The following is a 26,718-nucleotide window of genomic DNA, read 5'->3' as shown; positions in this document are numbered from 1 at the left end:
ACTAAATAAATTTAGCTTATGTAAAGTCAACTAAAAACTTTCACTTTTTATTATTTAAAAACGATGATAAAGAAAAGATAGGGAAAAACACTTGTACACTATGGATCAATTAAAGGTAGGGTAAGTGATATTTTTTGGTATTGTTTAAATGTTTTATTTTAAAAAAAGTACTATATTTTGATGGTAATCATTGCTACAGAGCGTTTGTTGGGTCATAGAGGTCTCTCCAGCTCTTTAGTTAACAGAATATAGTACATTTTCAGGTAGGTGACAAAATTTAAGCCAATCAATAGAGAGCACTGAAAATGCATTTTCTGTTTAGAGCTGTAGAGACATGGGAGACTCCTTTTACTGAACAAACACTCTATAGCAATGAGTACTCTGAATCAGAATATAGAGTTATTTGACACTTATTTAGACAAAAGTAAATCACTTACCCTACCTTTAAATGTTTCCAGAGACAGGGAAGATATAGAACATCCTTTTTTGCTGTTATCATTGGTGGCTTGAAGCTGTCACTCAAAGCCTCAGTGGGTGTCTACCGTCTTCGTAGAAGGCGTTGGGCCATAACAAAGTGATTGACAGAGCGCCAGACTCAAGCCTGTTGGTTAGTGCAGCTACTACTATGGAACTTTTCAGTGCAGTGGCGCTGTTGCAAGTTAACAGTCACTTTGGATAAATCTCAGCTCTGAGACTATTATTCAACCTTGTCTAATGGAGTTAATGGCGTGATTTAACCCCTGCAATTTTATTCTTGGGAGATTATTGTTGTACGCGTGACCGTCTACCAGGTTATTATCATTATTATGGCTGAATCTATGGCTGAAACGGACCCGGACTTTGAACCACTCTGCCGTCCGCGATCATGCACTTGGCCCCTACCTCGACCGGAGTTCATCGCACCTGCCGCCGACTCCGACACATCATCTCCTTCTCCCTCTGTTAAACGGGAGCCAAATGCGGAATATGTCAGCGTCAGCACCAACCTCGGTCTACTGGAAGAGACCGGAGACTACAGCGACCAGAAACCCCTTCTAATGTGTAGTAGCAGTGACTTTCAATGTCAGGAGAACTGTGCACATCTTCAGCAGCCATCACGACCACATCAGCAGCAGCAGCACCCAGGTTCTCAGCTGCAGCAGCAGCAGCTACAGGTGTCTGGTGGTCTCCCTCCTTCACCCAACGTCACCTGTGGTGCCAGCGGACCCCTGGCCTCCTCTGTCCAGAGGAAGAGCACGTCGTCCCGCCGTAACGCCTGGGGGAACATGTCCTACGCTGACCTCATCACAAGGGCGATCGAAGGCTCACCTGAGAAGCGGCTCACTCTGTCCCAGATTTACGAGTGGATGGTCAAGAGTGTGCCATACTTCAAGGATAAAGGAGACAGTAATAGCTCCGCGGGCTGGAAGGTGAGCTCTCCCTGTCTGTCTGTCTGTCTTTTTGCACATAATGTGACCCACACACACGTGCACTGTCCCGTGGAAAAAGTACTCTTAAGTAAAGGTATCAATTACTGCAATGTGGAAATACTGGAAGTGCCAAGTCGGGAATAAAACATTTACTTGAGTAATAGTGCAAAAGTATTGGTTTCAAAATGTACTTAAAAGTACCAAAAACTATAAAGTATTCATTATGCAAAATGTCCCATTTCATTTCAAATGTATGAAATGTATACAAATATTTTGAAAATAGCAGATCTACAAACTCACAATGTGTCACATCGAGAAGCATTGTGAGCTTTCAAATGGCCAACATGTATATACAGTAGAGCTGAAGTGGGTAGGCTAATGCATGTTTTGTAATGATAATCAAAATCTACAAAGTAAGTATTCGCTAAAGTTTTCAAATAATTGTAGTGCAGTAAAAGTACAACATTTGCCTCCGAGTGTGGAGTAGAAAGTACTGAAAATTGGAAATACTCCAGTAAATTAAAAAATATCTCAGAATTGTACTGAAGTACAGTACTTGAGTAAATGTGTAGTTACTTTACACCACTGCCACTGGGCAGGGCGCACACAACTGACACAAGCAAAGTAGCTTGATAAAGTAGCCTTTGTAGATATAGCTACAATGTGGCGTCGCCCTACGTTTCTGTGGGCTGGTGCTAAACTAGCGGTTTTGATTAAAAATTATCATAATGTCAAACAGGCTAGTACCCTGTAACAAAATGGTTCTCCTTTTTTTCCTTTTCATTAGGCCAGCCTGGCATTACATTGTTATTAGCCATGAGTGAGTGTGTTGTGTTTTTCCTTTCCCCCCCCTCTTTTTTTCTTAATTGAGGAGGCTGTGTTAAGAGCTTTGATTATTTTTCCAGTCCATAACTGTATATGCTATATGCTCATTTGCATTTTTTTTTCAAGGTAATGTTGTGCAACAGCAAACTGAAAGCAAGCAACACCATCAATTGCTGATAGTATTTTTCCATTGAGATTAATAATCATTCCAAAAGTTTTTTTTGTTTTTGTTTTTATTTCTTCCTTTTCTGCTTTATTGGTCAGTGTAGAGAGACAGGAAAGGTGGGAGAGAGTAAGGGAATGACATGCAGAAAATGGTCCAGCTGGTCTGGGAATGAAACTGGACTTGTTGTCAGGCATTGGAACCTATGTGGTACGTCCGCTAACCACTTGAATATCAGGACGCCCAATCATTCCATTGTGATTTGGATGGGATCTTGCTGTGACATTTTATTATTGGGTAAATTCTTTAATAATTCTGACCCATGCATTAACCTCCAGGAGTGATGTTGCTATTGACACATTCCTCCTAAAAGTGTAGACACAGTCACAGAATCTTATTGTGTTGTTGTGTGTACTGTCCTGTGTGCATGTTCCCACAACATGTATGCAAGATACTTTATGAGAGGGTGTCTGTTTGTACAAATATTGAATCCTGTATTATGTAGGTGGCTAAACCTTTGTAGCCAAGTTACCTTTGAAGTCTTAGCGTGGTTTCCTCTGCCTGCTGTAGCACGTGCCTTTCTGCTGCCAGTAAGGAAACAAACCATTCTAGAGCAGCAGAATACTGCAAGGTTATCTGATTGTAAACATCCCTTAGATGGGACTGAGTTTGTTACTGCCTCTGGTCCATGACCTGGAAATACAGCAAACAAGAATCAATGAGTTGTTAGTGAACAGATTGGACACAAAGGTTATTGGAACATATACTGTAACTACTACTGCTCAAAATATTGAAGGGAACACTTTGATCCCTTAATTCTTTTGAGCAGTTTTTGTTAGCAGTATGTACACAGTTCATGAAAACTCAAAATAATTAAGGGATCAAAGTGTTCCCTACTTTTCTTTGAGCAGTATATATGTTCTATGAGTCTGTCTTTCGGTGGCTATTGGTTAAGGCAAGACAAAACTGTCAAAGGAAAAGTGTCTCTATTGTGGGCCTGTCAAGTGTCAACTATGAGCATTAAACCATGGTACAATTATGGTAAAAAAAAAAAATAACATAATACGGTGATACAGATGAAGAATCAGGCTAAATTGCAAACTTGCACTGTGATTAATTTAGCCTTGATTGATTATTCAAATAATAATTTCACACCTAGTGGAGATAATTGTGAAAACTGTTTTAAAGGAGCACTTCACCCTTGTCAACCTTGTCTACATAAGATTGCACAAGTTTTGTCTATTCACTCTGTGTCTCCTGTCTACCAATAACATCATCAGTGGTAACATTATTTATAAAACATATTTTGTATTGATTCTGTTTCAACATGCTAAACTTTCAAGGAATTAAAAAGCTGTAGTGACTATTAGCTTGGAATCCCCCATCCATGATGCCATTGGTACTGTAGGTAGGTTTCTGAACTGTCCAAAGTCCATCTCTGAGACCCAGAGTGAGTAGACAAAATGTTGCAATCTCATAAGGAATGAACATTAGAGGACTTATACATGTACATATACTGTACAATATGTATACGATATTATATATATATATATATTATATTATTATTATTTTTACTATAGGTGCATAGGGTCGTAATGCTTACATATCTTTTTGCCAGAAAGCAGCACTCCGTAAATGTTCTTAGTTCCCTTGACAATAACAGGAGGCAACACAAACATCTCAATCAATGTTGGGGACTGAGGGTGGGAGGGAAGGGGGGTGGGGGTCTGGGGGATGTTAGGAACAACGTCAAACATCCTCCATTCCAAAGTTCTGTGCTCATATCTTTGTGTCCCTGTCTTCTAGAATTTCCGCAGCGGATGCCACAGCATGGAGAAATGGATTGTTATCCTATGTTCTATCAAGTCCTTTTCTGACTGCTGTTATGAATTTTGCTTAAGCTGACATTGTGCATTGTTGGGAGTGTTGAAACGTTCCACGTTTTACATTGATTTGATTCATATTACTGTACTATTGCTGTTTTTCCCCCCCAGCTCTTTGAGATAACATATTATTTCGTTAATACATGCTGGTGCATTCATGTAACATGGAAATCTACAAATTAGAATAACTCAAATAGTTTACATCGCTTCATCTTTTATTGTTCACATAGTTCTGTCAATCAGTAAAAAATATTAGAATAAAAAGTGCCATGCAGAGATGAGTAGAGTATAAGGCAATACAAATATTATGTCCTGTGACTTTAGCTTAGCTTGGGGACATGGAATGGATAGGGAGCCATGTGATCCTGCATGTATATGTAAGTAAGTAAGTAGTAAGTAAATAAGTATAAGTAAACTCTATACTTGGTTGACCGGAGTCCCTCAGGGCTCTATAGTGACTAGTTTTAGCTCTACATTAAATATCTTCGCTGAAAATAGCCAATCTACAAGCTTGTGAGCTGGTAGATGCTGGGGTTTAAGTGGTTAAAAAGTGGTTAAAAATCACAGATATCCCTAAAACCACTATTGATATGACATTCCCGATAGCATCAGCCAAAAAGCATTTTGTTGATAAAAAACAAAACAAAAAGATCCTGAAGATGTTCAGATGTAAATTTCATACAATATCTGTCATAACAACAGCAGATTTGGGGTATCCTAGTTGTGGCCTAGTGACATTTGGTCTCTCATGCAGGAGACTGGGGTTCAAATCCCGGTTAGGACATAAAGGTTATGGCTTGCAGCTTTAACAATAGCTTCAGCTTCAACATAATTAACATACAAAAACAATACATACATTCCAACCTACTTCAACTCAACATTACATACATTCCCATGATGTATCAGTTTTTGGCATTGTTAAGCCGGATTTATACTTGTGCCGTTGTCCCGCACCGAAAATAGCCAATCTACAGGCTCACAATGTGTTGCAGCATGACACATTGTGAGCTTGTAGACCTAATAGTTTTGGTGTGCGACACCGTGTGCAACAAAGAATATCAAGCCCTTTACTGGGCCTTAGAACTACTGGCTGTTAGTTATTTTTACACTTTCCTGTTAACAAAAAATCAGCACAGCCCCCCACAATGAGCCATGATGCATTTCCCGTTGGCTGGATGGAAAACAGGGCCATGTGTTAACATCTACGCCCTGAAAAACACAAGGGTCAGGGCTGGAAAAAAAACGGAGGAACCAACAGGTCAGACTCACAGGCATGGGCAGGATGGTATACTATGATTTCTCTAATGCAGCAAACCTAGTACTTGCTAAAAGAAGTCCGTAATCGTGTTAATATTGTCATTGTCGTGCATCACCAATGCCTTATCAGAAACCACACAGTGTTAATTTATAAAAACTCTGAAACTGTACCATTTTGTTACCTTTAGTACACTCTCAGAGTAAATTAACACTGAGGATTTAACTGTCTGAAAAGTCATTAATTTGAAACTCTACATATTTGGGCATCCCTCCATATACTGATGACATGGTGATAAGGCTGAAACCCATAGTGGGTTGAACCTGCTGTGATAATAACACTCCACCAAGAACACTAGAAGTGGGTGTAGGAGAGGATAAGGACGGAGGATGCTGCAGCGACATCCTGTCTTCCTTATATTGCTGTTATTCATGGCCTGCAAGAATGCATGTGGCATCTGAGAGCTCAAGCTGTTTGGCTCAACAGAGAATATCCTTGCCAGCCAGGGGGACTCTGCCTGGGTCCCACTGGGGCGGTGGTGGTGAGGCCATCAGCCTGAGTGTCACAGACTGGAGAAACGGCAGCGTTTTTTTTTTTTACTGGTACTCAGTATGTTTCTCAATTAACTGAAACAGGTGCAGCACAGGAAGTGGCACATTAGGCACCCTGCTGTGAAGAGTTACAGTTTACTGTATAGCATTAAGGTACCTAATTATAAAACATAAGGGAAACACAGGACAGTGCAGAGTTGCAGCAGCAAATTAACAACATAATAAGTGTTACAAAACAAGACAGTGTCTTCCATCTCATACTTGTGGCTATTCTATGATGTCAGTCATCTATAGCGGATAATGGCGCCAGTACTATGACATCAGTACTGTGACGTCAGTCATCTTCATATTAGGTTTCAGCCAGAGCCGACCACCGTTAACTTCAATTATAATTATATTTTTTTAAAGTTAAATATTTCAAAAAATATACATGTGAAGAGAAATTAGAGTTACTTCCATGGCCTACTGCAGTGTGCACAAGGCATTGGTGCTGAATGGTCCACCGGATTGTGAGATTATCCCAGAAATATACACAGACCCATTTTTAGATGGCTCACCTACTACAGAGCCACGTCATAAACAACAAGGCGTCTAATTAGATTGGTCATTTGTGCAATATTCAGAATAATGTTTATGATTTTACCTAATTAGTTTGGATAGCATGCATACGTTTGTTTTATTTTTACTAGATGTACAGTATATACTGTATGTACCAACTGTTTGCACACTGTTTCGGGACACATTCCTGGGGAAAGAAAGGAGCCACTGAAAGAATCTGAGAAAAGATTGAATGAGCATCCGCTATTTGTCTTGAGACCACGAGGCTACAAAGAGACCCATGAACATTAGAGGCCCCACAGAAATGTTGAAGGAACCCCTTGAAGAGAGGGAGCCTTGGTTTTAGGGGCCTTCATGGTAGAGGGAAGGAAGGAGACAAGCAGCCGTGTGGTGGGGGGCAGTCAGCTGACTGGCCCGGCTGCGAGGTCTATGGGTTGAAGGCTGAGTAAAGTCCAGTGTCTACGTATGTGAACTGTGGAATGTGTGGTATGTAAAGTTGACGCATTGTCCTCCAGCCTCAGCAGGATAATGGTCCCCCTATAGATTATGGGCACACAAGAACCTGGCCTCAGAAAACTTTATGCAAATCATAAATGGCATGGGTACTCCTCCAGACATATGCTGGAGGGGAGGGATAAAAAGAAACAGATTCAAAAGTAATCCAGACTAAGGGTCAATCCTTTAAATGCTACTTGCCCTTTAAACTGTGTGAATTGTGCAAGGAATTTCAGTCATTCTTTAGATTAAGTGCAGAAATGTTACAGATAAAGATTCCAATCCTTTCTCAACCTTTGTTGTTGTCTTTGAAGTCTGATATGTCAGATGAGGATTCACATGTTGAATGTTTTGTGCTTACATGTGTCTAACCTGGTAACCCACTTGCTGATAAGAATGTAAATAAATAGGATATAGATTTACAGGGCATATGCACATTTTTACCATTTATTTTTTCTTTTATCAACTAGAAATTCAGACTGCTTCCGCGTGCGAGCATGCGTGCGTGCAGGAAGACAGCCTCAGGAAGTGGTTAGCCCAATAGCTCTCCCATAATGATGTGTGCAAACTCTGCGCTCTCTGCTCACAAGTCCTATACTGTAGGTCTACTGTATATTCATTGTCTCCGCCAGGCCGAAGGCGAGAGCGGACGGTGTGTGTGTGTGTGTGTGTGTGTGTGTGTGTGTGTGTGTGTGTCCGTCCGTCCGTCCGTCTGTGAGCAGTTAATCTCCGGCACCGTTGGACCAATCGGCTGCATGAAACTGACTGTGCATGTATACTCCTTGGAGAACAAGTAAAACCTCTGCCCCAAATTTCTCACATCGGCCTGTTATAGCACATTCTTTTATATCACTCCTACAGATGTTGTCCAAACATCACGCAAATCAGTACACATTACCTCTATAGTCATGTGATTAAGACGTATCTCACAGATTTGTCATATTCCATCCTGATTGGCTAAGATTGGCTTCCAAAATTTGCAGGAGTGGCCCGTTTTGACGAAAAGCCTCAAGTCTGATTGCAGTGAAACTTTGCATGCACATTCCCACTAGGCAAAGGAAGAAATGCCACCCTGCATTTTTTCAAATCATGTTTTGGCCTATAACTCTTGAACCGTTGGTCATACAATCAAAATAATTGTTCCATTGGATTCCTTGGATCTTTATGGAACTCCCAAAATAAGCCACTGCCATTTCCTCCTGACGAGGTTTCCGCCATGTTGCATTTTCAAAACACAGTTTTTGCTACTATACTCCTACCGATTTTTTTCCAAACCTCATGTGATCAAGATGTATTCGATTTTTCAGATCCCGTTCCAAGTGGCGATGACCAAAGTTTGTGGGCTCTGGGTAGGCAACCTGGCCTGGCGCAGACCTGTGCTCCGAGGAGCACACTTTTCTAGTTCATTCATCTGGTCCACTCCTCAGAAACATAATATAACAAGCCCTGTCATGTCCAGTAAAAGTTGAACCTACTGTATAAGATGGAGAAGCAGTGTTTTCACTGTTATCAAAAGTCCTATAAAATCGCCATATTTAAAACTTGTAGGTTCGTTTTTAGTCTAGCTTAGTTTAGTCAGTGACTTGCCATTCTTTACACATGAGTAATTGTATATTTACAACCCATACACCGGACACCTGACATGTGACGTGTGACATGGGAGTTGGTCATTCACTGTAGAAGCTGACATTGTGCGAGTATGACCTATTTTCATACATTATAAGTACCTGTCCACCTTTTGCTAACAAGGGATAGAAACCCACAAACCACATTGACACTTGTAACACTGAAATAAAACAGTTACTGATTTGAATAACAGTTTCCCTCCTCCGTATAGTCAGTCTCTTGGGGCTAGTGCGTGTGGTTGTGCCTCATGCCAGTACAGTAAAAGCATCCTCTAGAAAATTAACAGACAGTCAAGCAACTCTCACTTTGGCTGCACCTGTCCCTCTAACTGGGCCTTGTTTGTTTACTTAACCTGTGACCGTTAATGCAAGCCTTACGCTTCACTAAGCGAGGCATAGCAGCTGTGTCAATTAGTTTGTTTTGACGTCTGGAAAGAGGAGGGTGATGGTGCACCATTCTCAAGAGAACGCTGATCATAGATGAATGCAACAGAAACACCATTATGACATCCATGTTTCTTGTTGTCTATGTTGATATTGTTGTTCATAGAAAATAATGAGGTGATTTGATGTGAAAACTGATGAACGATTCAGTATTGAAAGACCCTTACCTATTTTCAAATGCATAAAACGACCCTAGTTTTACTTAAGCCCAGTAGCAGCTCAGATCACCACAGCAAATTGTCTAGCATGACAATTGGTCTCAGTAGCACTTCATTAACAATAAACTGACTGCACACACAAACGAATATAGAAATAGATTGTGTGGGGAATAGAACTTCTCCTCCCCTATGTTGATTTTCCTATAGCAGATACTACTGCTGACTTACGTATATTGCACCTCTCTTGACAGAACTGGCACAGTATTACTGACGTATTCTAAAAACTGTATCAGATCCAGACAAGCCCACTATAGATGGGAAACCAGTTGCTATTGATAGTATTAGTGTATTGGTGTAAAGCTTTCTCAGAAACATGTGCAAAGATTTAGGAAGGGAACTGATGTTCATCAGTGACTATTATAAATATGCCATAATATGCTAGATTTAAACTTTAGTTCTAATGAAACTTGGAAGTTGGACTTCTTGTCAGGGTTGTATCTTGCAGCTTGGATCTTTAGGGTGATTGCGTGCGGGGGGCGCCTCCTGAGTCAGTGGAGCAGAGGATGTCTTTTGTTCTCTTTGAACTGAGGTAAGGTCTGTCTCAGACGAAGATTATGCCACACGGACGGACTAGGAGAATGCCCGCATCCACAGCCCAGTCATGCGATTTGTGATCTTTTGTTGGTTCTTATCATATCCCTCAGACATTTCCATATCACTAGCAATGGATCAGGCATGCAGATTGGTTAGTAGTAGTGTTTTTTTCTTTTTTCTTTTTTTAGGTAGATGTGAGAATTAGAATGCTGTGCTTCTCACGTCTCCACGTCTTCTGCTAATGACTCATTTCCTCTTAAACGCTCACTTGCTGAGAGTATGTAAAAACAAAAGAGAACAGACATATTTTTGTGGCAGAAAGGGCAACAGTTACAGGAAGGAGGGAAACACCCTTCTAAAAAATATTCCGATACAAAAGAACATGCATCATATTATGAACTGTAGCTTTGGTTAAACATGCAGTTAAGTGTGTTTCTGCCATAAATAGCCGATCTCCAAGCTCACAATGCGTCGGATCCGCCATGCGTCATGAGCTTGTAGATCAGCTATTTTAGGCACGCGACACTGTCGTACGACGTATAAGAACTCAGGCTTCAGGCGTATAGTTGCGAGGCTCTGTTGACGTATGCTGCTGGTCCAAGTACATTATGGGGACTAGATGCACTGTGGCTCAGGAAGGCTTTTCTTAATGGAGTTTGTTTGAGGAGGTAGAGGGAGGAGTTGGGCTGTGGAGGAGCAGGGTTCTGTTTCAGTAGATTCAGACAACAGACAGTCCAAGCCAGCACGTCATGTCTGATGCTTCCTATATCCCTCCTCCTCCCCTCCAGCCTGTGTGCATGTGTCTGTCAGCGCTGGTAGAGGAGCTCTCAGCGTTCAGCCAGCACAAAGTGAACTCATCGACCCCAAGCACTCACGGCAACAACATTGTCGTCTCATTTTGCCACCCTCCCCATCCACACCTCGAACTCCCTAACCTCGCCTCTGTCCTCCCATAAAATATCTTATGTACCCCTTTGCCCTCTCACTCCTGAGCTTCACAAGCCTGCTGTTGATACACTATTACCGGTATTTGTTCACTTTTCTGTGGTTGTCTGATATCAGAACGGCCATCCTAATACTAAACAAAGTTGTTTTAGGTGTGTCAAAGAGGGGCTGCTGTAATGTTAAACCAAGAGTAAACAATCAAATTGCTTTGCAGAGGTCAAAACCAAGTTGCCTCCACAGTCCACAACCTTTACTACAAGTCCCCATATGGGAAACAAAAAATCTACCGCTCATGCACTGGTCAACCCCCCACCCCCCTCGGCCAAGGGAGTTATTAGGCTTCTGGGCTACAGGCAGGGCTAATCTGCTCCACCAGACATTTTGTACACTGCTTTCCGCTTCTCTCTCTACTAACTTTTTGTCAAGTTTGCAGTAGTAGCCACTAGCCAGTTATTCCATTGGTCAGTACATGTACAGTATGTTGCCTGCACTCCTCCTATAGTTTGTCTTCGAGAGCTACAGTAATCTGAGCCTAACCAGAATTAATTAAAATTGCTCAAAGTGAACTCATCAACTCCCCAAGTTCATTAATAGAAAATTAACAAAGGGAGGTAAATCTTTTTTAATGACCACTCTTTATGCAATTTCAATGTCACATGCTCTGAAAGGAATACATACAAAACATCAATGTGGAAATATCCATGTTACCTACAGTATAGTATGAGTAGCATTTGATATTAAACATAGTGCAAGATTTGGATGAGAAACAAATCAAGATTTTAGTCAGTACATTTTAAGTGGAATAGTCTAATTCCCCTGCAGTGTATGAAACTCAAGATCTGACAAAAGATTTTTATGATGATTATTTATTGGAAATGCCAGATTTGTGTGGTCAAATATATTGTCAACCTTTCACAAATAGCCTACTACTTCAGAATCAATCTTTGAAGGAGACCGACCATCAAAGAAGACTTTTCTAGGCAGATATATCGTATAATGTTCATTTTCATTCCTAATGTTACCAACATAAGGTCAAAATGATGCATAATTAAAAGTCTTATTGCCCATGTTGGGTTATAATGTTTTACTCATTAACGACGACTTCCTGAAGCAATGATTAGCAATAGTGAGATTAATAGTTATAGTTATCAGCCAAACACTTCTAGTTACTACTACCGATAACATTATTCTGTTGAATAATGCACATTAACAAATTACATTCTTGGAGATTTAACCCTAACCAAGAGACAGACACTCTATTGTTGCATTATGTGAGCAGCTTTATCTCCATGCACTGACTGTGTGTCCTTGTAGAATCTTGTGGTTAGGGACATCTGGCTTTAGTAACTGGAGGGAGTTGCTGTTGGGTTCACATGGGCATTTAGGGGAAATTCCCTGGTTATGTTTTCTGTCTTATGTTGCATTTTGGTCCTTTTTTTGTACTCAACATCCATCACAACAGTGACTTGGAACTTGCATGTTGGGAAGATTTTGTCTAGACAGACAGACTAGACCATGTATCTGTTTTCCGTCTTCAGCGCCCTGCTCTGATACAGTCTTTGTTATTTGTTCTTTGTTTAGAAACGTTAGTACACTACATGCAATACAGTACATACACATGTGTAAAAGAATGTTGAGGAGATGGTTAAATTCATGTACATGCCCGAAATGCTGTATAATTCAGTACAATGAATTTAGCTTTGCTTCAAAGCTAATATATTGTCTGACACATTTGTGATCCTAGCTACAGCTTGAGGTAGAGTTTAGAGCAAAGGACATTAGTTTAATTCCTCTTGTAAAGCTTTTCTTTCTTTCTTTTTCTCTAAAATGCACCTTTAGAAATGTTCTAAATTAATGTACAGTTTTTGAATCTTCATCTTCACTCAGTAGCATAGATGCCTGCTGGGTTTATTTTTGCCAAGGAGATACCAGTCCATTTCTATCGGTCAGATGTGAATTAATTACATCAATACACAGAGGAAACTTCTTATTATAGTGGTATTTGGGTTTATTCCAGAGAAGAGATCTTACAAGCGTAGGAAAAGCATGGTTCCAGATATATTCTTCTGACGTAAAAACAGAGATGCAAAGTTACACACAACGTGGGGTTACGCCGTCATGACGTCAGCAGTCAGCTATCGTCTGTGGCTCCGTCTCCTTGGCAACTAGGTTCACGGCAACCTCAATACTATAAACAATCTCGAGGTTAACCTGCTATCTAATATTGTTGACTTACCAGAAGGACCCTATCAGACCAAAACAACGTTGCAGGCTGCCTGAGAGGCACAGACACTTTTAACCATAATTTACACATACAAATGGAAAATGGTACACTTTAGATCCATCAGATAATGGAACAAAACGAGACCCATCACCTGCCATATAGACATGTACAGGACTATACTCTGAGAGGAAATGATAAAAGATAACTGTAATGTACATTATGGTTTGTCCACTGAAAACAATTATCATTTTGCATTTGGGGATGACAGGGTGGCCTACAGACTTGCCCATAATAGAAAGTTCATGCTTGAGGTATGAACCATCTGTTCACTCATTATAAGTCTGTCTGCATAAGGCAAAGCAAGGCACGTTTATTTATATTGTGCATTTCATACACAAATGCTATTCAAAGTGTATGTAAGGCATGAAATGTAAAGGCATAAAAATGCATTGAAACTCATACTGTGTAACATTCATATTAACCTTTTTGCGACACGGTATTTGTCTATGAGTACTGCTCAAAAAGGAATGCTGCAGGGTCCTAACCCTGAGGATATTTTGGAATGCAACAGTAAGTTGTCAGAAACTATATTTACTAACTTTAAAATAAATAAATGAAAACAATTCCGGCAAGTATCGGGGGCAGATACTCGCAAATAAAAAGTTGTCAAAATGGTTATTGTGAAAGCTTGTATCAAAAGTTATGTGTGTTTGATTGAAAAAGTTACACGGTATGACTTTAAAGTTATGTGATGAGGAAGATGTCACTCTTAAAGATTATGTCCTCTTATATAACACATTTACAGCTACTATACTATACTACTACTATTTCTACTAGAGGTGTGGATAGTTGAGCTGCTTCAGCACCATCTGTTGGACAGACAGCAACATACATTCAAACAGACAATTGTATTGTAAACAATGAATTGTATTTCCCATCCAGAACTCCATCAGACACAACCTGTCTCTGCACAGTCGTTTTGTGCGCATACAGAATGAGGGCACAGGGAAAAGCTCCTGGTGGATGCTGAACCCAGAGGGGGGGAAGAATGGCAAGTCACCCCGACGCAGAGCTGCCTCCATGGACAACAACAGCAAGTTCACCAAGAGCAGAGCGAGAGCCACAAAGAAAAAGGTACAGTGATCCTTTTACAATATCATACCTATATACAGCAAAAATGATAATCTGTTACTCTGACTCCAAAAATGCTTTTAAAACTCCAATAAACACTTTTCCATTAAACATTTTTCTTATTTTTCCTATGTCCATAGTTTAATATACAGGCATTTTATGGCAGACATGTGTGAACTGTGGGTATGTGTGTGTGCTTATGTGCGCACATGTGTGTGTGTGTGTGTGTGTGTGTGTGTGTGTGTGTGTGTGTGTGTGTGTGTGTGTGTGTGTGTGTGTGTGTGCGTGCGTGCGTGTGAGTGTGTGTGTGTGTGTGTGTGTGTGTGTGTGTGTGTGCGTGTGCGTGTGCGTGTGCGTGTGCGTGTGCGTGTGCGTGTGCGTGTGCGCGTGCGCGTGCGCGTGCGCGTGCGCGTGCGCGAGCGCGAGCGCGTGCGCGTGCGCGTGCGCGTGCGCGTGCGCGTGCGCGTGTGCGTGTGTGTGCGTGTGCGTGTGTGCGTGTGTGTGTGTGTGCGTGTGTGTGTCCTATTCCCAGGTGACCCTACAGGAAGGGATAGAGGACGGAGTAGAAAGCCCAAGTTCCCAGTATTCCAAGTGGTTGGGAAGTCCCAACTCCCACAGTAATGATGACTTTGAAGCCTGGAGCACCTTCAGGACTCGAGCCAGTTCCGACGCCAGCACCCTGAGCGGTCGCCATTCGCCGTTCCTCTCTGAGCAGGACGACCTGGGCGAGGCCGACGGTGTCCACATGGCGTATCCCGGAGGGGCAGGGACCAAGATGGCATCCACGCTCCCCAGCCTGTCGGAGCTGGGGGGATCCATGGGCCGACATGGCACGGATAACGTCATGGACGGCCTCCTGGACAACCTGAACCTGCTGTCCCCCAAGAGCAACCCACACGGCTCAGACTCCTCTCACTCCTCCCCCTCTGCCATGCTTCAGAACAACCCCTACAGCTCCCCCGGCATGCCCCCCCAGCCACAGCAAGACTACCACAAGTGCCTGTACGGCCAGTCTGGGATTCATCCCCTGTCCCCCATCCCTATGCAGGCACTTCCGAATTCTAAGCCAGCCTTCGGGCCTTTCCAGAGCCATTATAACTGCCCTGCAGGGCTCCTCAAGGAGCTGCTGACCTCCGATGCAGAGCGCTGTAGGGACATGGTGCCTTTTGAGACGGTGATGTCTCAGGCCGGCAGAGACCGGTGCCTGCCGCCCAGATACAGCAGCCAGATGGGGAGGTGTGACGGAGTGAAAATGATGAGCGCTCCGCAGCGTCCTCACACAATTCCACACGTACATCCACAGCCTATACATAGCCGGGGCCCTTCTGCTTCACAGGACATGAATAGCAGTAACATGATCTCTCTAACTAGTCCTAGTTCAGCGGGGGGGCCTCCTCACTTGTCCAGCCTGAGGACATACATGCAGCTGCCCCGTGGTCACTCTGTGCACACAAGTGAGGCCCTGTCGAGCTATGGAAACACCAATGGCCACAGGAACCCTGGCCCAGTCAACCCTCGTGGTCATCACCAGGAAAGACTGCCCAGTGACCTGGACAACATGCCCATTGAGAGCTTTGACTGTGATCTGGAATCTGTCCTCCATGACACCCTCATGGATGGAGACGCTCTGGACTTCAACTTTGACCCCGCAGCTGGCCCTCAGGGGTTTGCCCAGAGGGTGAAGACGAGCTCACATAGCTGGGTGTCTGGCTAGGTCACATGGGGGGCGTTGTGACGTAAACACAGACTGACACCAGGGAGATGAGGGTCTGACTCTGACGACTAGCATGGCAGTCTAATCTATTGTACCATAACAAACAAACCCTGACCCCCTTTAAACAGAGCATGGCCTTTCTCCTACAGTAGCTGGTGACATTGAGTTTGACCTTTCAAGGTAGTTCCCAAATGAAAGACCACATATGACTTCCTATTAGTCGATAATAGTTAACTGGCCTTTAACAGTTTTTTAATCATAGTGGAAAATGCGTCATTTTGACCAGAACTTTGGACCCTTTCAGTCTTTAATTAGCCTATAGTTTAGATATTTAAAGAAGAACATTTGGTTCTTTACCGTGCTTTACCCTCAGGAGCAGTGCAGTGTCCTTACCAAGTTGTGGTCCCACTCATCAGGATGTTCTCGATGGTGCTGTTGAATGCACCATGACATTTTCACAACACAAAGCTGCCCTCACCTTTGTTCAGAGCCAGGTAAATACCAATCCATCAAAACCACCCCCATCGTTCTCCACATATATCTGACACAAAGCAAAGCCCAAATTGTACTCATATAAATATATATACAAGCCTACATAAAACAGCCCCATTGATTGATGCTATGGCATGTTCTGACTAGAGGGTGATATTTCACCTGGAGTGATCCTGTTACTGTATTGCCTGAAACAATCCAAGAGCTGGAACTGTTGCCTTTAATGACAATATGGGAATGCTGGAAATCATGTTATTATGTGTCTGAATTATCATGAATAATTTTTGTTATTATTGTAAATTCTTTATGTTTTCTCAATACAAAAACAACAACAACAACAACGATGAATTGGGTCAACATAAGCCCTGTCTACATTGCCATGGCAAAAAAAGAGAGAAAATCTTTTTCTTTTCTTTCTTTTCTTTTTTTTCACAGAAGGAATGCAGTATTTTTCCAGTCAGATAAGGTTCAATCAGGTTCAAGAGAATATTATATGTGTTATATGTGTATTGTACAACTTTGAAAAACCTGGTCAATAGAATACATACATGCATTGTAAATATTTAATGATAAGACACCCTTTGTCAAGTCTCGCCCATGGTCCTGCCCCTCTTTGCACCCATTGGTTGCTGTTGCTTGGTTGGACAAAGATCCTCTCTGCATCCCCTGCCATTGAAAGAAACTTGTTTTTCAGGTGCCTCGTATCGGTATTTAATGTATTCAATTCTTATTTTAAACTTAGCCTGAACATCTTGGGTGCAGTATAGTGACTGTAATTTTTTCTTTCTTTTTTTTTTGTTGGCAAACTCAGCTTAAACGACCAGAAGGAGGCGGAACAAGGCAGCTGGTTGGTCATTTAGGGACCAATCTGAAGACTGACAAAGGGTCCAGAGAAGGAGCGTTTAAGTTGAGATTTGAAGGCTGGCAATGAAGCTGAGCCGTAACTTTCTCAGCCTCTGGTTTGAGTACAGCAAACGTTAATGCTTATTTGGCAACACAGATAATGGATTTGCAAGTTTGACACATATAGTACAGTACCAGTGGAATTGGTAGCTGGCGTTAAATACTGAAAAGGATGGCCTAATGAAAATGGACAACCCACCACTAGATCACTGGCCTTTATTGCATTTTATTTCGCCAACTTTGTCTGCGCCCGATACAGTCTGTGTAGTTCTGCAAATAAAGGGGAAAAGGGCTTTTAATATTTGTGTGCTAGTTAGATATTATTGTCATTAGTCAATGGAATATTGCTGACACAATTACATCAGGAACACCACTGCCGGTTTAGGCTCACAATACTTACATAACACTGCTGGGTATTTAGTACCACCGTCAAACTAGAGATAGTGTTCACCGTGTTTCTCAAATGTGCATTGTCATTTTGTTCTTGATGTAATATAACATTATCATCGCTTGACAGTCAAGGTGAGTATATCCAGGTAAAATCTGTTAAAATAGACTATGATGTCTAAAATGGATGCTCCCTGTCATACAAAAGGCCTGTGTAGGAAGAAATAAATAAACACAGTATGAAGAATCTCAAGCTATCAACATGTCAGGAACATGCCCACAACTATTAAAGTGGTCCTCAAGATCTAATTTCGGTCCAATTTAGCAAAACAAAGCTTGTGAAACAGCACCTTGAAAATATGGACATCCAGATGTAAATGTAACAGGTATAGTTTGAAAAGCTGACATACAATTGCTATAAATTGCTACAAAACCTGTATATCCAGCCATTTTGGGCATAAACAAGAAGTTGAAGTATCATGTTGATGTATCATGCATGTTAAAATCATGTACACTTTACATTACTTAAGACTTTCTTTTTTTTTTGACAAAACAGCAAATTTTACATCACGGTGCCCACTCTTCTTGTATACAGTTTAACTGACACAACTCAGATACTCCCTTGAAACCCTGCCATACACCAATGAGTTATCAAACCCACTGATTCTCAGCCTTGTTAATTTAGAGGACCCCCAGTTTGATATGCATAAAGCCACGGGTCACCATTTTATATGTTTTTATCTCTAGCTCCCCAATAGACACTGCAAAATCCTCTGTTAATTTAACTCTGAATGTGTACTATGGAACACCACTCTCAGAGTTACAGACCAGTAGGGTCCATTTGGTTCCTAATCCTAACTATCAGTCATTTAGCTGGAGACCCCTCAGAACCCCTTCAAGGACCCCGGGGTCCCCTGATCCCACATGAATGAGTGATCTAGTCTAGTTACCATCTTTTTGAGACAGTGTGCAGATTAATTCGTTTTCAGTGACCTATTAAGTTGAGCAAGTTGTTGTACATATTATTTTCTATGGTAGTAAATGGATAGGGATCGCCTACTGAAGGATGTGTTGTGTTACTGATCTTTGGTATACCTTATTATAATTAGTTGTGTCTTAGCTGTGTGTACCCCTTTCCCAACCTTTGCATCATATTGCTGTTTACATACTGTATCACAATACAACTTTTATCACTGAATGTACACTTATACCTCAAATTTTACCTCTCAAGTGTTCAAGGAATTTAATTCCTGCCATTTTCCTTGCATACGTGTTCTTCATTTTGACATGTATTATATGTTTTATTATCTGTTGACCTCAAACAGTTTAGGTTTAAAAGGGTCAAAGTGAAACATTGCCATCTTTTTTTTTTATTATCTTTAATGTTTTGTTGATGCTAGAAAATGACAGACATTACATGTATTCTCTCATTAATTTTGTGTGAAATCACTGTAAATAATTAACAATATGACAGTAATATCTGGAATTGTACATTTTAAAATAAATCCAGATTTCTTAAATGAATTTTAAACAACAGAGAAAGCCTTGTCTATAGACTATCTGCTACTACTACTACTGCTGCATTTAGAGGTGTTATCCATAGAGATGTAAAGTTGTTGAGGCTGTTACATTTCAATATGATTAGAGTGAAATATATTTTCCTATGTGAACTTTGTTTATAATTAAATTGACTTAAAATTTGTTGAAAATAAATGAATGTGGTCAAAGGATTGTGATATATTATGAGACAACGTAATGCCGTTCATACGACAAAGTGTAGGCCTAAATCAGGTGATGGCGTTACTGACAGCCACAAACCATTTTGTTTGCATACGTGTGTGTGTGTGTGTGTGTGTGTGTGTGTGTGTGTGTGTGTGTGTGTGTGTGTGCGTGCGTGCGTGCGTGCGTGCGTGCGTGCGGGCGTGCGTGCGGGCGTGCGGGCGGGCGTGCCTGGGTGTGTGCACTATTGTTTTACACCAAATCTGTAAGAATATTACATCAATGATCTCTTCAGACATTATTTGCAACTGAGTATTGTTTTGGAAGTTATGGCCTACTGATGGTGTCTCTTGCCTACAAGAGCTGATCTACAAACTAGGTAGATCTGTAGCTTGCAGTAGATGCTTGTAGATCTATTCTTGTTTGACTGTGCAGGCACTCAGGCAGTGCATTTACTTGAGTAGCCTACTGTACTTGAGTACATTTTGGAGTAGTCTTAAAAAAATAAGAAAGCTAATAACTTTCACTCCGTTTGACTCCATTACATTTCTAGGAATGTACTCTTAGTTGGGACCCAAATGACACAAATATATTATGAATTAACCATTAAGCCCTACAGTGAAAATAGCCAATCTATTAGATCGGCGGGGAGCAATACAGCAATACATTGATATTAAAAATAAAATGTATCGTAATTTGTACTTTTGAATACTTGAGTATTTACTTGAGTATATACTTTGTCCATCACTGCACTCAGGAATGTGGCTCATGCTGGATGGACACGCATCAGTAGCAGCCACACATGTGGCCCATATGTTCTCTCCCAAAATGAAAGGAGTAGGCTACAGCCAAGCTCAATTCCTCTGGGGTCATGTCAGGACAGACAGGGTGAGTTCAGGGCCAGCTGATCAGGGGTCATCCAGTCAGTGTTGTATTGCTTATATTTACTTATTTATTTGTGAGGGACAGCATATATTAACCACTTAAACCCCAGCATGCTTATTCTGGGGGGAACATTCGCCAAAAATAGCAGATCTACAGCTCACGTAGAAGAATTGAAGCAGATTGTAGCTATCATATATCATACTAATTATCTATCTTAATAATCTTAATATAAACATACTGTAGCCTGCTTCAGTTATTTCTGAGGACCAAACATTGTATTTAAATGTTCTCTCCATTAGACGTTTACACTGAAAACAACCAATCGACAGGGTCAAAGCCTTAATTTACCTTCTATCTTACCATTGTCATTGTAAGTGTTTTTCTCACATTACCTGCCTGGTTACGTATGATATGAATGAGTGTATATTAAGTAAGACTCTCCTCAATGCATCATAGTAATCTATGTGCAATTGTGCCAGAGTCAAATCCGGAGTCAGTATTAATCCAATCCAATCTTCCTGCAGGGAAAAAATAATCTGCTGGATTAAACTAGATTTGGATTTGAATAGAATAAATAAATAAGGCAATCAGACCAAATCCTTTTGTGCAATGTTTTGGTGACATCTAGTGTTAAGATTACCACAGCAGTTCACACAATGAATGGCCACATGCATATATTTTATTTTCTACAAATGCTATTGTTGATTTCCTAATGAATAAAGTAAAAACTGAGATTATCGGTCTTCACTTCAAACTAGGAAGAAAGGCTGAATTTAGAGCTCAGCTTGACTTCCTGTCTTTGATAACTAAAAAACAAGCCAGAAATCTTGGTGTAATTATGAATTCAGTTACATTGAATCAGCCACACCAAGTTAATATCAAAATCTGCCATAATAATATAGCAAGAATTCGAGTATTCGTGTCCAAACAACATCCAAGTTGGTCTTTCTTGGCACAAGTTTGATTTAAAAAAAAGGTTGTTACAATGAGTAAGTGACCACCCTACTGGAGCACTTGGATTCAAGCCCAGCTGAAGTGTCCTGGTAAATTGTACACTCACACCTGCACATTGAGGTTAGTAAATCAATAGAGTAGGCTACTCCACCTACTGTCTGAGGTGGGCAGTACATCCAAATAATTCATTTTACTTGTCATTACATTATTGAAACTTGGCATTGATGGAACACTTCTGAATGAATTGAGAGGAAAAAAATACCCTCTGCAGAAAGGAGAGAAAAGGCAATTTTACAATTATGTCTTTATTTCTTACTATTGCTTTGCAATAATATCATACTATGGTACTATCGTACTATGCCTTTGGTGGTAATAATAAAACCAAAGCAACACACAAATATGAGCATAAAAAAATACAATACTATGGTATAATACTAAGTAATACTGTAAGGACATGACATGGGAATTAAGAACAAAAATAACAAATGCTCAAGCTAATTGGACACATTTTACTTAATGTACTCAAGATAAAAAAGTAACATTGTTGCAATAATACAATATTTGATGTGAAGACTGAGCTAGCAGAATACAAAGAGCCTAAAATTACCTTTCAAGCATTTTTACTGTATAGTGAGAATATGCACGGAAAACAGAGAGACATAAAATGAAAGCATCTTTCAAATATAGATTGTTATGATGGGACCTTGTGTGACCCTTGATTGTGTAAGGAATGTGTATATGATGAACAACACCCTGTAACTCATCTGTGTCCCCAGTTTGGCTATTAAAGTACACATTGCACAGGCACGTAGTTTCAGCCTGTTTCATGATGTTAAGGTACACTGTGGGTCAAAGTATACTTTCCTCTCCCAAAAAGTATCAACGCCAGCCAACAGGCTGACAAAGGTCAAATAAAATAAAATAAAAAACATTAGAGGAGATATCGTAGAAATTATATTCTTTGTGATCTGTTTCTCCCTTGATCATCGTAATGATCATGTTAAAAAAGGATTTGAATTCTTTGTGGTTACTCTTCCCTTCACTCTACACACAAGTGTACATTATGTGATATGCTAAAAGACAGCAAGTAGTGCAGTGTCTATTTAAGTGCTCAATATTTATTTCAGTCAATTTCATTCTTTGCAATATTTACTTGGCCAGTGCAAATGAGGTCAAAGATGTATTCTATGGTAGACAGGTAGAAAAAAAATCATGAAATAATAGGCAGTACATAATTAATTAGCTCATCATTAGCCCTGAATTTCTATATAATTAGCTATGAGATGAGGCAAAGATAAAGAACACAGTGTTGACTCATTATTGTTTAGTCTGGTGATAAATGGGTATAATTTCTTTAAAAAAATATAATCCATAAGATATAACACTTATGACCATGCATAACAGCGCAATGCATTTAGAAGGGAATAGCCAGATTTAGTGTTTTTATGTTTGTATGCCCAAAGCCAATTTGGGCTGTATTAGTATAGCACTACTGTTCCCTAAAGCCAAACATGAGACAGTACAGCCCCACGGTTTCTGATGTCACACCAATGTACAGCTCCATGGACAATACATGAAGGAAAACTGACTGTAACAGTACCCAGGAAGATCATGTGGCATAACATGATTGATGAATGATCCTGCTCTGAACTGATAGCACCACAGTACTAAAACTCGTTCAGATGTATAGGAACAAGTAAACAGTCTTTGAATCCATAAAGATAGTCTCTCATATTTGTCAGTGCAGCAGCTCTTGGCTGTACTTCAGTATGGCACCATTGGTCAAGGGCTTGGTTTTCTGGCTTCTAAAACCTTGGGAGAGGATTTGAAATTATTTACAAATGCTGATTGGACTTCCACTGCCTATAATAGGAACAATATAGGTGAATCTTAACTTGAGTGAAAAGCGTGTTAACCTGTACAACTGAGAGGTTATGGACTCAAAAGACCCACAGCCATAGGAAGTGACATCGCCAGTGACAGAAACCATGGGGCAGATTGGAACATCACGCTGATTGCAGAGCAAATTGGTAGGAGCCCTGCAAAAAAGAATATGGATTTAACTTTTCATTCATAATCACACGCTACACAAACATTTTACTGCATTTCCATAATGCTATACTCACTTTGATGCACAGCCAAACTGTTCTCCTTCCAGTCGCTGCCCTGATACACCCTGCAGGTGAAGGTGTAGGGCTTATCATCAAGTAGCGGGGCCCAGGTGAGGCGACAGAGGGAGGGAGTGACCAGGCTTACGTTGGCCCTCCTGCGGTTGTCTATGGACACAAAGGTCACCATGTTGGGATATGTGGTTCCCACCAGCCGGCTGTCCTGCCTGTACTCACAGTAAGGTCCAGGGTGCTGATAGGTGGGTGGGAAGTCACAGTCCACCCTCAAATTTTTCTCCAGATAGGTAATACAGGGATACATCTGAGGGCCGCGCGGGGTGAAGAAGAACCCAGAGACTGTGGTGACTAAAACATAGCACACAAGAAAGGAAAGATGCCTAAAATGTAACAGATCTGCTTAGTGACAACCAATGAAAGATGGTACTGTTACTACATGTGTGACAGAAAGGAGAATTCTTCTTGAATCAGCTAGACTGTTGACAATAGGACAATTTCATATTGGAAATTCAGATTGTTTTTTTAGTTCTGTCATGAGCATTTAAGTGTGATCTAAGGTTGATTGGCAAACATATAAGTAGGCCTAGGCCTATTTACTTTTTAAAAAAAAACTGCAATGTTTTATCTTTACTGAAAATAATAATGATAATAATACTAATTACCAACATCATTACCAACAATTACAATAGCTTTCCAATGCATATAGTAGGAATAAATAGTTTCTTAGACAAATTACTTTTTGGAGCAAGTCACCCAAAACAAGTATGCCTAGTAGTTTCACCAAAAATGGAAGATAAATTGGCCATCTGGTGTCAAATTTTGCTATTATCTTTGTGTACAGAAATAAGAAATTAAAAATTAAACCGCCTTGCTTTTTGGACATCAATCCAGTCTGTGTGGACATAAGAAACACATGTTATTTTGCTATCATAAAGATGGATGTGTATAGGCTGCTAGGCCAAATGGTTGGGGAAATCATGAGTATTCACGACATTGCTATATTTCTCTGCTTCTCAAATACAAGTGAATCACTTAGGCTATTCCAGTTCCATTGATTCCTCCCACACACAAACAATTAAAATAGCAATCTGCTAGTAATTTAAATGATAGCCTACTGATGATAGGATTTCAATTTATGTCAAATCATTTATATGAATGTCCAATATAAGACTATAGGCTAGAAGAACATAAATAGACAGATAACCTCCAAATGGATACATTTTAAAGTGAAAAGGTTTGTCACGAATCATTAAAAGCCGAGGTAAAGGTGGTTTGATAATATCTCATATCAAATCAACTTAAGCAGGTGAAGAACCTGCAGGCTATTATAGCCTGTCTGATTTGTGCAGGGCAGCATAGCCTACCAAACAAGAGGCACGTCGCCGTGGCGTGGTGCAGATGCGGCTCCATTGCTTTCTGTCCGGTCAGCTCAATGACTTTCTACCTGCAGGATAACATGGGACATCATTAGGCAACTTACACCCCTACTAGACGCTCTATCATTTTGAGATCATCGTAGAATTCGTTAAGTCACGAATCGTCGCGTAAATGCTAGCCTACCAATATAGCCTAAGTTATAACGCGATCTGGTAGTCCGGACTCTGGATGGAGGAGCCTACTTGGCATCACTCTTTTAAAGGCTCCTAAACGGGAGACTACGCCCTTGCAGTGTCCAGTAGGCTCCACACTGCACCAAGCATTCCTAGCTCCAATCGCAACTTCTCCCTCCGCTATATAGCTCCGAGATGAGGTTCCACTGCGTAGGGTTCCGGCAGAGTGCGACACCGGTGAATATTGGCCAATATTGTTGATTCTTACCTTTTTCCGCCCATCGTATCCAAAAAGTACCGGTCGTCCCCCCTGCTCTCAGATGTTTAAAATTTTAGCGGTCAAGACATTTTTAACGACGGGTTAAAAACAAGCGTTTAAATAACATTTTTAGTCAGCCTGTGCCATGTTTTGCCAATGCAACCTCAACGGGAGCAGTTCATCTTATCTACTGCGCATGCGGACGGGAGTTGACTGGCCACAGGCTGACTAAATAACGATTTTTTGTTTTTGTTTGTTTCAACCCGTCGCTTACATTATCTTGACCGCTAAAATGTAAAACAGCTGAGAGCAGGGAGGACAACCTTTACTTTTTGTTTACAATGTGCGGGAAAGGGTAAGAATCAACTATATTGGCCACCGTTCGCCGGTGTCGCACTCTGCCGGCACATATTGCAGCGGAACCTCATCTGGGAGCTATACAGCGGAGGGAGAGGTTCCAAATGGTGCTACAAGCATCCCTTCTCTCATGCACATTACTATGTGTAGCCTAGCTCAGACTGCACTTGACACAGTGCGTCTGAAATGTGTGGCTAAATTGCAGACACAAATAAAAACGACATTAGCGATCTATATGCCAGCTAAATATTTAACCCGTTTCCCAGGATGTCAAACAGATGTTCTTACCTGTTTGTTCGTTCCTTTATATTGTGCCGTCCGATTTGCTGCAGCAGTATCTCATCCCACCCATTACCAGCTGTCTGTGGCATAGCTGTGTGAAACTGAAACATTTCTCCAAAACAGGTTGCAGCAACTCATGCAAAATATAATGAAAACACAATTCTATCCTGTTTCTTTTTTTAACAGGGGTGATATGACTGGAGTCCTTGATGAATACCATGGATTTATTAATTTATTTTAGACATTCCTTCATCTGCAGAATTAGCTTTATGCACTGCAGTGGAAGCATAAACTATAGTCTACTTTTTTCGAAAAGCTATAACAAGCTATAAAAACAAGTAATGAAGACAAAATCATTATCATCATCATCATTATCATCAGCAGCATTATCATCAATATAATACTAATAATTGATTCTGATTCTGAAATAAAACTGATGCTGATAATAATAATAATAATAATAATAATAATAATAATAATGATAATAATAATAGGCCTCATAATAATAATTGTAATAATAATAGTAATAATAATAATATTATTATTATTAATAATAATAATAATAATAATAGCAATATATACTTTCAGCAACAGACTCAACTTCTGGGTCAGTGGGAGCACTGCATTAAAGGTTACATTTTTTGAATTCTGAAAGGCTTATATATAGATTATTACAACACAACACTGATAAAGACATTTGTTCAAACAAAAAAGAAGTCACTCTAACAAAGTAACCCAATAAAAGTAGGTTAACATGGAAATGAGGGACCTGTTTGAATGTCTACTGGGAACTTACTTGTACCTCAAGATCTAATGCAAGACACCCATTG

General features: G+C 40.5%; 2 protein-coding genes across 5 annotated transcripts; one reads left to right on the top strand and one right to left on the bottom strand.

Moving 5' to 3' along the window:
- Positions 1-612: 612 nt before the first annotated feature.
- LOC311057729 (forkhead box protein O1-A-like) lies at positions 613-19,509 on the top strand. 2 transcript variants are annotated; one of them, XM_084074769.1, is made up of 3 exons: positions 613-1,409; positions 14,072-14,263; positions 14,805-19,509. In XM_084074769.1, the coding sequence occupies exons 1-3, from the start codon at positions 807-809 to the stop codon at positions 15,972-15,974; spliced, it is 1,965 nt and encodes a 654-aa protein (XP_083930895.1). In that variant the 5' UTR covers positions 613-806; the 3' UTR covers positions 15,975-19,509. The 2 variants fall into 2 exon arrangements, with proteins under 2 accessions (XP_083930895.1, XP_083930894.1); XM_084074768.1 differs by having other exon boundaries at positions 14,793-19,509.
- Positions 19,510-21,603: 2,094 nt separating this feature from the next.
- LOC311057143 (uncharacterized protein) lies at positions 21,604-25,967 on the bottom strand. 3 transcript variants are annotated; one of them, XM_084074087.1, is made up of 5 exons: positions 25,895-25,967; positions 24,805-24,884; positions 23,441-23,788; positions 23,231-23,353; positions 21,604-23,126 (listed from the first exon to the last, which is right to left on the bottom strand). In XM_084074087.1, the coding sequence occupies exons 2-4, from the start codon at positions 24,848-24,850 to the stop codon at positions 23,247-23,249; spliced, it is 501 nt and encodes a 166-aa protein (XP_083930213.1). In that variant the 5' UTR covers positions 24,851-24,884; positions 25,895-25,967; the 3' UTR covers positions 21,604-23,126; positions 23,231-23,246. The 3 variants fall into 3 exon arrangements, with proteins under 3 accessions (XP_083930213.1, XP_083930212.1, XP_083930214.1); XM_084074086.1 differs by lacking the exon at positions 25,895-25,967 and adding an exon at positions 25,001-25,124; XM_084074088.1 differs by lacking the exon at positions 25,895-25,967 and adding an exon at positions 25,001-25,124 and having other exon boundaries at positions 23,240-23,353.
- Positions 25,968-26,718: the final 751 nt, after the last annotated feature.

Source organism: Gymnoscopelus microlampas (assembly GCF_963454915.1).
Source record: "Gymnoscopelus microlampas genome assembly, chromosome: 12".
Classification (NCBI taxonomy): domain Eukaryota; kingdom Metazoa; phylum Chordata; class Actinopteri; order Myctophiformes; family Myctophidae; genus Gymnoscopelus; species Gymnoscopelus microlampas.
This window is presented reverse-complemented; position numbering and strand designations above follow the sequence as displayed.